Here is a 12,748-nt window from a genome sequence, read left to right as displayed (position 1 = left end):
GACAAATATGGAGACTGCAGGGAGCTCCAACTCACAGCTCATCTGCCTATAAAAACCTTTGCCAGATTTTCAAGCCTCATGGGGTACAGTGCAGAAGACTGCTCTGAGACTTCTGAGAATATCTGGCATTCTTTCAGGGTTGAAGAGCAAAGAAGAGTTGTGCTCTCAGTTGAAAGTTCCAGAAAGCCGTAACCTACAACAACGATAGTCTAAATTTCTAAGTCTCCTGTCACAAAATGCCACAGATTGGGTGGTGTAAGCAATAGAAGTTTATTTTATCACACTTCTGGAGTCTGGAAGTCCCAGATCAAGGCACTGGTAGGGATGAGTTCTTCTGAGGCCTCTCTCCTTTGCTTGCTGGTGACCACCCTCATGTGTCACTTCATGTAATCATTCCTTTGTGTTTGCATCACTGGTGTCTCTTTGTCCTACCCCAGTGGTCGGCAAACCATGGCTCATGAGCCACATGCAGCTCTTTGGCCCCTTGAGTGTTCTAATGCCACTTCTTCAAAATAGACTCACCCAAGCCAAAAACCATATTCTGCTCATGGGCCACGAAGTTTCAATCACACTGTACGTGCGCGCCCACACGTGGTATTTTGTGGAAGATCCACACTCCAGGGGCCAAAGAGCCTCATGTGGCCCGCAAGCTGCGGTTTGCGGTCTTACTATATTACATTAGAGTCCCACTCTAAAGCCTCATTTTAACTTACTGTAATACAAATGCAGTCACATTGGTGTCCAGGGCTTCAACATATGAATTTGGGATGTGGAGGTATGGAGGTGGAGAATTAGCCTTTAACACAGGGTCTTACCAAAATTCCAGCCTAGCTCTGACCCAAATCAATCAGTGATTTCATGTCCAGAGCAATCTCTTTCATTTGTATAACAAAGGAAAGGCCATCACTGATCAAAAATATCATCTGGTGCTTTTACAGATGCCTGACACTGAAAAAAATTACTAAACACCTTCATAACCAGACAACCAAAGCCCATTCCTTATCCAGTCATGTTTATGTGCAAATGACTACCATTCTCATCTGTGACTTATTTCACTCATAAACTTTCTTCTATGTCATACTTTCTCAAAATTTAATGTGCATATGATTTACTTGGAAACCTCGTTAAAAGTGAAGAGTCTGATCAGTAGGTTTGGAGTAAGCCTGATATTCTGTATTTTTAAAAGTTTCTGACCAGTAGATGTTGAGTATACACAGGGACATTTAAGAAACATTGTCTGATAATATCCAAGACCTCTTCCAGCATTGAGACTCTGTTAACCTTTAAAAAAAATATTTTTGTCTATTTCTCATACAAGGAAATAAAATATTGACTGAGCAACTTATTCCTACTGTAAAAGGGGGCTAAACATTTCAGGTTTTTATGTGTTTAAATATTAAGGCAGTTATGTGTTCATACCCAGTAAATGTGATATTATGCATTCTAATTTGAAATACATAGAGAATTAGAGTAACATTTTAATTAGTGAAAAGTTATGTGTTTCAATGACATATTCATTATCAGAGACCTTACCAGATGTGACAATAATCTAAGAATAGCATCTGAACTCTCTGTGTCCCAAGGGTATTCCTCTACTATTGCCAATATCTTCTGCTCTGCCCTCACCCAATTGAATGATCAGGGGAAGATTTCTCTTTCCTCACCGACCAATGAGGAGATGTATTTGCATGAGACCAGGGCACAGACACTGCTACACAGAGGCCAGGCAGCATGGCTCTCCCTCTCTTGATCTAGGGACCCAATGATGACCTGGCAGTTGAGGCAGTGGCACTGCCACATTCATAGTTACTATGAAAAGCATCACAATCCTCACCCTCCTTCCACCCTCAGGGGAGTGGTGCCCATGCTGTTTGTAACAAGGTTGACTAGTTTAGAGAATCCTGCATGGGTTTGAGCATTGGAATAGTGCTATATTCAGCCACTGCTATGGTAGTCCAAGCAGCCTCCTGCTTGGGAACAATTAAAGGTTATGACCCAGTCTGCAGGGATTTGATGAAACAGGGAGTATAAACTCACTGTATGCTACCTTTTGATTTTTCTTTTTTCAAGGTAAATTTAGTATGTAGAATTTTGCTTAAGAAGTTGATAGAGAAAGAAATGAAAGTGTTTTACATGAACCTGGTGACATATTCAAGATGGAATATATAATCTTCTACATGATTACTCATATTAATTTTTCTGTCTTGCTTTATTTGATATCATAAAAGTCTAGACTAAAGGGAGTTATACAATTTTTAAATGTGTAGTCAAACATTCTTATGTTCTGTGGAGGGCCAGGGAGGGCTATAGTGAAGACAAACATGGGCAAGAACTGGTAATAAGACCAAAAAAGGAAAAATTAATTCTTGAGGAAGGTCAGTAAATCTCAGGAGGCTTGATGTTATCCATGAACTGAAATATTCCAAATGCTACAGTGACAGCCATTGCTTCATCCCTTCCTCATCAAGAAGTCTCTTCTAAATCTGTCCTTTGCTTAAATTTTCCCACCACTGAAATATTTCTCCCTCCCTATCTATCTCCCTGTCTTTCAGTCTTCCTCCCTTCTTTCTTCTTCTCTTCTCCTTTATTTTTCTCCCTTCCTCCCTCATCTCCTATCTCCCTCACTACTTCTTCTCTTCCTCTGTATCAGGTATCCTCCTACGTCCTGTAAAGATGAAAAAGACAACTGATTCTATGTTAAAGATAACTGACATCCAGGTAAAAGACAGCTGGCATAAAGAGGTTAAATAATTCTCCCAGCAGGACTGGGAGCAGAGTTGGGATAATTCAAAGCTCTGATCATATCACTCCTCTACCCAAACGTCTTCCCTGATTTCTTGTTGTCTATACATTGCATAAAGCTCCTGGATAGATGGCCCTTTAAGGCAAATGATATCAACCTGTATCTTGGAGTATTTTTATATCTTGCCCCTTTCATGAAGGTCCCCATGTTATAAGAATCAAGGAATACCCACTCTTTCTCAACCACAAATGGGCTTTATAACTCTATGATGCATGCCTTTTATACAGCACCCGGCTTGCATTGTCATATCCTTCATTGCCTAAAACTCCCAGTCATCCTTCAGAACCTATACTACCTCTCCTGTGAAACCTCTCCTGACACTCACAGCCTGAATTAGTTATTACTCTGTCTGGATGCACACAGGAAAATGCTCACATTTCCAGTATAGCCTTTATTACATTGTACTGGATCATTCACACACTGGACACTGAAGTCCCCAAATGGGACCTTATTCACTAGCAAACCCGGTGCTGGCCACCTAGTTTGAGTACACTGTAATGAGAGGTATATATTTCATAAGAAATGTATCATTGGCCTGGCTGGCCTGGCTCAGTAGTTGAGCATCAACCGAGGACCCAGGAGGTCATGGGTTTGGTTCTTAGTGAGGCCATATGCCTGGGTTGTGGGCATCAAGTCAGTGTTGGACATGCAGGAGGCAGCTGATAGGTGATTCTCTAATGTCATTGAGGTTTCTATTTCTCTCTTCCTCTCCCTTCCTCCCTGAAATCAATAAAAAAGAAATGCATCATTGATGTGTAACTTATATGTCACAATATCAGTAGTGTTTGCCTTAAATATAAATGTTTTAGAAATATATATACATACTAATATAAATAAATGTTTCATATGAAAATCTGACTTTATAGAATTTAAAATTGGCTTACAAAAGTTTTGTCTTTTAATTTCTCAAAATCAGAAACTCTAAATCAGTGATTTATTGGTAAACCTAACTCAATTTAGGAAAATGCTCAAATGTGTACTTTTCAAAAGTGCTTCTATCAAGTAAAGTAGTACAGTTTCACACACATGTTGGATATGGCAATCTTGTCTGTGGATATCTTTAATTTTTTTTAAATTGCGCACAAATTTGGATTGAGAATCTTGTTTCTCTAGTTTATTTATATTTATAGGAATCAGTGTTCTGATAAAATCAATATAAATTTTGGAGTTTAATGACTATGTTGCAGGAATTTTTACTATTAATTCCAACTTCTCCAACATTATATATCATGTAGTTTATGCATTTCTGCATATGTTGACCCTCATCAGCTTCTGACTTTTTAACTTTATTTCTAAATTCAAGCATATCCCTTTGGATAATGATATTTGAGTGTTAAAATATTTTTAAATGATGCATAAATATACACATGCAAAAAAATGAGTTGCATGTGTGTGAATATTTATTCACTGTCCTTATAGTCCATTCTGATATATATTTACCCACTGTCTATAAAGTCCATTCTGACATATATATGTATGTCACACATATACATAATATATATATGGAGAGAGAGAGAAAGAGGATGGGGGAGAGTGAGAGAAAGACACCATATGCACATACACACTGTATGGTCCACTACAGGCTACTATTAATTTGTAATTTCCTCATCCTTTGAGGCCAGCTAATGATTTCTCTCTAATGAGGCTGAATAGTGCAGCTGAACATTGTGGACTAAAGAACATTGATGCAGCTACCAAACTGCTAATGAGCGCTGCGTCATGAAGTCCTCCAGTGAGCTTCTCCAGTGAGCGCTGCGTCATGAAATCCTCATGAACTCGAGTGTGTTCTGCAAATTGTGTTGTTTACTCTGGTCCATCTCTCTTGTCATTTATTTTGTGCTCTGGTGGACAATTTTGTGTCATAATGACTGACAAATTGTGCCCGCGATAGAGCTGGATGTGTCATAAAGCAGAGAAAGAGTGCTAAGCTGTGAGTTAAAATGGACTGTTTCACCGTGGCCTCAGGTTTTTTCCCAAGGAATTGGAAACCATGGTAGGCCATTAGGAGCTGGTTCATGTGTTTGGGCATGGGGAGGGTCATTTTACACATCCCTTCAACCAGGGAACATTGACCTTGCAGGGTCAGGCATGTCAGGGGTGAAAGGATTTGAAAAGCAATGTGATCGGCAATACTGTCTGTCCCTCCAGAGGGATTTCCTACAGCGTTGGTCCAGGTGTCCTGTGTCCCTCTGTTCCATCGGCCCTCCCAACCTTCTGTTCTCCAGTTGAACAGAGTGTGCTAATATGTACTAGTAGATCTGTATTTATTTATTTTAATGGAATTTATTGGGCTGACATTGGCTCACAAAATTACCTTGTTTATCTCATCCTTACTTCAACTGAAATAATGTTAAATTTAGGCTTCATGTTTCCTCCTGCTTTTTATCAGCTTTTGATTAAGTGAGAAAGATAGTCATAATTTCTTTTCATTTGAAACATTTTTGTGTTACGTAGATGTGGATGAAAAAGAGGCCACATACTAACCCTGCAAGTCCCACATGGTGGCTTTTCAAACCCAGGGTCCCAACAGGACCACGCAGGGAAGCCTGCAGGTAGACATTCCTGACTGAAAGTGGGTCACAGTGGTAGGCACTTCCTGGGCCTTTAACTTCCCTGTCATGACCTTTACTTTTGACATAGACTTTGTTTTTGAGAATCTAAGATAACATACCTTTGAAATGTCTGAGTCATTTTCTTTTCTAGCCCAAACAAAGGCACAACCAGGAGCAGCAGGGCAAGTGGTACACCACATTGCTATCTTGTCCCCCACATATCCTCTCTGTGAGCTGTCACCTTAACTGTCCTGCACGCAAAGTATCAAAGAAGTGTTTCTCCCTCTTGCTTTTTATTCTATCCCAGAGAGTTCTTGCTTTGCTTTCTCCTGCCCCCTTAATCTACCACCAATGAATTTCATGGAACCCTCCTTATGTCTCCTCCTTTAGTGCTAATGTATAAGATAAGCTGCAAAACTGCCATTCTTTGGAGCAGTTTCTCAGTCTGTTGAGATTTTGCTTCCCGGCAGTTGTCATCAGTCAGGATCAGATGAACTCTTATAAAATCGTTTCTTAGGCTGAACATTCTTTCACCGACATAAAGAACGTAGATTTGGCCGCTGAACATTAGAATCCGCATCTGGCTTTTCGGCCGGAACCACTATCTTCCATTCATTTGCCAAAATGATAACACAAAGGGAAAGAGGGGAGGCACCCGCTCTGTGTTCTCTAGGCCTTTCAGGGTTATTCCTTTGGCTGCGTACATGCACATCTATAGAAAAGTGATATTGTGGACATCAAGGGATGGGCACTGCTCAAAAAAGAAGGCCCCACAACTGTTCCTGTGGCAAAACCAGGAGAGTCTACAGTATCACCCAGCATGCAATGGGCATTGTTGTGAACAAACAAGGGCAAGATTCTTGCCAAAAGAATTAACATATGGATTCAGCATAGTAAGCACTCGAGCCGAGATACCCTCCTAAAACATGCGAAGGAATATGATCAGCAAAAGAAGGAAGCCAAAGAGAAAGGTACCTGGGTTCAACTGAAGTGCCTGCCTGCTCTACCCAGAGAAGCACACAGAAAGGAGCCTGAGCTGCAGGAGCCCATTCCCTATGAATTCATGGCATGCCAAGTGTAAAAAAAATAAAAGACCTCTGTACTGATTAAAAAAAAGAAAGAAAGAAAAAGAAACCATGTCTGAGAGCGGGATAGATCACCAAAGTTTGAAAAGGTCCCCAGTAATTCTAATGCCCAGCCAGGGTAAGCAAAGCATGGCCGCTCAGCAGAAGGCTGGTGTCTACTTATTATCTAAGATGCTGATACCCTGTTTCCCCAAAAATAAGACAGTGTCTTATGTTAATTTTTTCTCCCAAAGTTGCGCTAGGTCTTATTTTCAGGGGATGTCTTATCTTTCCATGCGCTAGGTCTTATTTTCGGAGGATGTCTTATTTTCAGGGAAACACGGATAGTTCACTTGGAACACTTTTCACACTTATTATCTAAGGTGTTGATATTTCGCTTGGAATGCTTTTTAAACTTGTGAAAAGCCTACTCAGATGACTAATTATTTTACACTGTTTCCCTCTCCCCCAATTGAGAATTTGTTTTCAAGTGAATCTAGATAATGGTATCTGACAATTTGGCCCAGAATTCTCGAGTGGGAGGGATAACTTATAAGAACTGTGGTTTGGGTGCTCATTCAGAGAATGAATATCTATTGAGCAGATAAGAATAACTTCTTCTACAACATTTGTATCATTTCCCTGGAATATTGAATGAGGGGTTGCTTTTCATGAAAATTAAAGGTGACTCACTTGCAGGTCAGATATCTCTGTGTTTGACAGGTGGTGGTGGATGAGGATCCAGGCAGCTCTGTGTACTCGGGAACAGTAGGAAAGCTGGGAGCTATAAAAGGACAGCTTCCTTGCTCTGCAGTGGGGGTGTACACAGGTACTTCAGCAATGATTAACCAGGGCGTCTGGACTGACGTCAGGCGAAGCAAAGTAAAAACCAGCACCTGGGAAGCTTCTGCACTGGTTTCTACTCCAGAATCACCTAGAGAATGCTTGTTTTTCTCCATAGGTTCGAACCAGTGTCCTGCCTGAACATAAGGATACCCTGCCGGAGACTGGGGTAAGTGTTTCTTTTGTTTCCAGAAGGCACACACATCACTTCGAAGTTAATGATTTGGGTTTTCCTTGGCTTCCTGCCTAGTGGCTGACAAATGAAATTGAGTTAAATTAACAGGGTGTGAGCACATGAGGAAGCGCTGGCACATATTTGCTGAGTTGCATGGAATACATTTCTTCTGAAAATAATCCTCCATTGAGTCGGTGTTTAGGGCAGCTGGCTAGAGAGGAGTCTAGAGATTGCCATGCAGGTAGCTGAGATGCAATTCCCAGCTAATACTCCTGGACCACCGGGAGGCTGGGCAAATTGTAGATGTGAGTTCTACCTCCTCAGGAAGGAGGCAGAGAACCAACCAGCCACAGGACTGTGATGCTTTCGGTTTCTTGCTGCTTAAACATGTCAAAACATGTCGCCTGAACCTGCCAAGGCAGCCCTTCAAAAATATGACCTGGAAGAATGCCAGCCATCTCTGAATCTGGTAGGGTAGAAAGAGAAGCGTCTTGGTGCTCTCTCTTGCCTAACACAAGGCTTCTTGTTTCTTCCTGGGCCCTGGCTGAACACCTCTGACTCAAGAGAATCTCTGTGCTTTGTTTTCTGCTTCACCTCTTGTTCTGCTCTCACTTTCACTATCAGTCTCTGTGCCCAGACTACAGGGGCTTCGTTTTAATTTCACCAACGGGACTAGCAAGTTCTTCCCAGCATCAGGCCTTCATTGCTCAGGTGTTTGTCTCCCTCCCAGATCTGAGCTGAGGTCAGATATCTTTTGTTTATGTTCACCCCAGGCGGCCTCCTTCAAGCTAGGGCTTCCACTGCACACTGTCCTCACACCCTTCACTCATCCTTCATCAAGTGTAAGGCCTTTTGAAATTTGTAACTATTAAACATCTCTGTGCCTCTGGCAGCCTGTGGTGGGGAGCGAGCATAGTCTGAGACTCACTCATGTCCTACCCTTTCCTGCTCTTGTTGCTCATGCTATGGTGAGGGGAGAGGCAAGGGGACAGGTTCCTCTGTGCTTGTCCATGGTGAGGGTGAGGGTCCCTTTCTGCTGGCTCTGATGTTTCTCAGGTCAATGATGGCTATCAGAGTACTCTGCGTGGCAGATGTTTGAAATGCTGGCTCTCTCGGGGGCAAAGACATAGGTGCGATTTATTATTATTATTTTTTTTTTATTTTTTTAGTGTGAATAGGTCATGTATCCACTTTCTATTCCTGTGGGGTGGGAAATGGTGTAACATAACTATTAGGCTTGACAGAAAAAAAAAATCCCCGGGCTCTGAAAAAGGACCTGTCTTGTAGGTTATGTGAGGGAAGATGTTGTGTATCAGCCTTGTGACATCGCTGTCAGCTCTTCAAAGATCTTTGAAAACTTACGCCACAGTTCCTGTATGTAGTTCTATAATAATAGGTCAAAGTATTATCGCTGTACCTATTTAAACTCTAAGCTAGCCCTATTTAAAGAAATATAATGTGTACCACAAATATAATTTTAAATTTCCTAGGAGCCCAGGCTTTAAAAAAAATAAAAAGAAACAGATGAGATTAATTTTAAAATTTCATTTAACCCAATACTATCTGCAAAATATCATTTCAAAATATCTACATTAATAAAAGAGAAACATGCAAATTGACCATCACTCTGCTACACAAAACAGGCAATCAAGAGTGAGTGTGCAAATTAACCCAACAAAGATGGCAGCAGCCATGGAGCTGGAGTGAGCAGGAGGCTTCGATTGCCCCCAGTGATGATGGAAGCCAAGCTTCCCACCTGCTCTGACTGGCCCTGGCCTTCACTCAAGGAGGTGCTGGAAAAAAAGGAAGGGCTGGGAGCTTGGGTCACCAGGAATGTGTGGCCATCCTGCAAACAGCCATCAGCCCCTCATTCAGGCTGGCCAGGCACCCTAGCAGGGACCCCCACCCTGAAGCGGGTGTGGCAAGCCTGAAAACAGCCCTCAGCCCCTCAACCAGGCTGGCCACACCCCCATAGACTGATCCCTGTAAACAGGCAGTCGAACATCCCTTGATGGGTCCCAGATTGGAAAGGGTACAGGCTGGACTGAGAAACAGTCCCCGCATGAATTTCGCACCTGGCCTCTAGTAATCAATATAATTAATTATCAATAAGACATCACACTTCTTTTTTTTTCAATCCATATCTTATAAATTTGATGTGCATTTCACACTTAAAGGACATCTTAATTTAGAGCTACGGCTCAAGCTAGGGCTCAAGCTGGTGGCTACACATTGGATAGTGCATCTCTAAGCAGTATTTGGAAAACCTTGCAAATTTCAGTATAAAAAAGACCTGTACTCTGGATCAAGGCTTAGTTAGATGAATGTACCTGATGGAGGTTTGCCCAGCTCATGGCCACGTGTATGAGGTTGTACATCCTCTGGCACCTTGTGTAGTAGTGTTCGACCAAGGGACCATTGAGGACCTGCTTCAGGGGGGTGTACAACCCCACTGAGCATCCAGGTTATCTGTGACTTGCTCAGGGTCCCTGCGAGGGCTGGTGAGGCAAACTGTTTACTTGTATAGCCCCTTTTTTCCTCCTCTTGATAACACACACTCCAGCCAAGTAAGTGATTGAAATCGTGCATGAAACCATTTAATGGTCATTTGCTTTGGCTTTGTGTGCTTGGAACAGAGCGATCATGGTATGTGTTGCCCTGTCAAAAGCGGGCTAGAAAGATCAGAGCTGCGTGCAGTGCAGGCAGAGTGCTGTCAGAAGAAAAGGCATTGCCACCTGTCTTGCAAATGATGCCTAGTGTGATTGGGGTGGAAGAATTCTGGACCAAAAAGCAGGAAGCCTGGACTTGAATTGGCCTGTGACCAGGTGTGAGCAGTTAACTCCTCTGGGCCTCAGTTTATTCTCTTGCAGACAGGCAGTGTCTTAACAAGCCCTGACATTCTTTGATTCCAGGTTGACATTTCTTGGGCACTACTGAACATTCCACATGATCTGACAAACATTTGAGCTATGAGGAATCATAGGTAACATGCAACAACAGTAACTGTATAGGACTATAGAAACTTCGTGTCTTGTTTTTTGTTGGGGTATTTTTTGCACTTGTAATCGAGTATATCTTTTAATTTATATTTTTTCTGAGCCTATTGTTTATTTATATATATATATATATATGTGTGTGTGTGTGTGTGTGTGTGTGTGTGTGTGTATTGTGTATGTGTGTGTTTTATTGTAGGAATTTCTCATAGACTATATGAGAAAATATATGTGTATATTTTTAAATACTCTGACTTTTCCCAAAAGAATTTAAGGTAGACCTATAACACTTTTAAGTCATTGGATTTTTGAGTGTATTATTATTATAATTCTCACCTGAGGATATGTTTATTGATTTTTTTTTTTTTTAGAGAGAGGCAGAGAGAGAGAGAAACACAAAACATTGATATGAGAGGAAAACATCAATTGATTGCCTCCAAATGCACCTCAACGGGGGATAAGTCTTCAACCTTTGGGTGCACAAGAGCATGCTTCAACCAACAGAGCACCCCATCCAGGGCTTGAGTGTATTGTCTTAATCACTGTGACAGCTGACATTATGGAATGCTCCTCTTTCTGAGCAGCAAACCAAGTGCTTTTCCTGGATAGCTCCGACTCCAAAACAATGACTATGAGAAACAAAATAAAACTCCTTAAGGAGCCTCAAATCTCACTTATTGTGGGGGTACAGAATAAGCAGGTGTGTGTGTGTGTGTGTGTGTGTGTGTGTGTGAAAGATACACAGTGATCATATGCACCTTTTTAATACAGAAACTAAGGCCTAAGGCCTAGAGTGGTGGAGTAACTTGTCCAAGAGCACAGGTTTGTAGAAGAGAAGACAGAGAAACAAGGGCTGGCGGTGCCATGAGTGGACAGCCCGCCCAGCGCCTGGGTGGATGATGGAGTTGCCTGGTTTCTGTTTGAAACAGAATGATTGGTTTAGAACTACACTTCAGACCTCTGAGCTCCAGCTCTAGTGAGTCTGATATGCTTGCTTTGTCCTTTTAATTTCCCCCTGATATTGGAGCTTCCAGTTTAAAAACCTTTAAGGTGAGAATTTTAGAAATAGCACTGATGGAGAGATGGAAAATATTGTTCCTTGCTTGAGTTCTACTTGAAATATTAAAAAATTAAAAAAATTATGATTATGATTACAGTAATAGCAAAGATGAAATAATTTTATGGTGTTATTCTTTTACATCAGGTTAAACAAAATTATTTATTTTACATTCCTGTCTGCTATTTCCCCTCATGGGAATTCAGGTTTCAGAAATAAAGACTTTTCCCTCTAATTCATTATTTTACTGGAAACCAATGAATAGTCATGGGAATGAATGATGTGGTTTCCATTTTTGGGGGGTTTGGGGACAAGTGCAGAGGAACCTAATTTTATTTATTTTGAAGTAAGACTAGTACATAAAAACCTTCTAGAAAATAAATGTATAGGCAGGCAATACCATTGTTGTTGTTGCAATGTGAAACAATTATACATTGTCATGAAATTTTGGGGTTTCATTCATGCATTTTATGCAACATGTAGTCCCAGGATAATTATTTTAAAAATAAATATGGTAGCATTTATATCTAAATGACATGTCCTCTGGTTTTGGTACATTTTTATAATGTAATACTAGAATGTCTTTTCCCCAGATTGATTTTTAACATATATTGTGTTATTTTGTAAGATCTCTTATTATCCGTTGAGATTAGGCATGTGGCTGACAGTTGTGATGGAAAAGACTGACTAATGGGCATTCTTGGCACATTGCAGACACTGCTAGGGCAGCCCTATGTTCCAGGTGCTGGGCTTGACTCAAAGATGGTCAAGCCAAGGTCCTGCTTCCACAGCAGCTCCTGGCCTGGTGGACAGGAGAGACAGTCAGTGGCTTATGATCACAATCTCTACTTGCAGCTGTGCCTTGTGGCGTGTCTGTTGCCCATGTCTGGAAATAGCCACTCCACCTGTCTCCTTGCTGCATTCCAGTCTGGGGCATTTGCTCTTTTCCTTGCTGAAGAGACTACAGTAACATTCATGACACGTGTAGTTTTTAATTTATTCCAAAACGCTTTGTACCTTCAGAATCTCAAAAGGCAAATGCTGGGGTAATTTGAAGTTTCTGATCAGTTAAAGGTCTTCTTTGGGAAAGGATAATAAGTGAGAAGTGGGATGTAAATGAAAGACACTGATTATCAGTGAAAGAGAAAGTGAAACCTCTTTAAAATACAAAATGTTAAATGAAATTTACTACAACAGCATACAATCTACACCAGTGTTTCCCAACCTTCTCTCATGATGAGAATCACCTGGTGGAGTTGTT

The 12,748-nt window shown here is 41.2% G+C and overlaps 1 protein-coding gene across 7 annotated transcripts in view; it reads left to right on the top strand.

The window, feature by feature from the left end:
• The window catches only part of INPP4B (inositol polyphosphate-4-phosphatase type II B), a 561,675-nt gene that overhangs the window by 359,579 nt on the left and 189,348 nt on the right, over positions 1-12,748 (top strand). For 6 of the 7 annotated variants that reach the window (XM_084884243.1, XM_084884241.1, XM_084884240.1 and 3 more), the window contains one exon: positions 7,381-7,431. The exons of the other annotated variant lie outside the window; for it this stretch is intronic. In XM_084884243.1, coding sequence (XP_084740369.1) covers positions 7,381-7,431 — 51 coding nt within the window. The remainder of the gene's footprint in view (positions 1-7,380; positions 7,432-12,748) is intronic. 7 annotated transcript variants of the gene reach the window in all.

This window comes from Pipistrellus hanaki, assembly GCF_964339955.1.
Source record: "Pipistrellus hanaki genome assembly, chromosome: 5".
Lineage (NCBI taxonomy): Eukaryota > Metazoa > Chordata > Mammalia > Chiroptera > Vespertilionidae > Pipistrellus > Pipistrellus hanaki.
The sequence above is the reverse complement of the archived record's forward strand: the minus strand, read 5'-3'. Positions and strand labels throughout refer to the sequence as shown.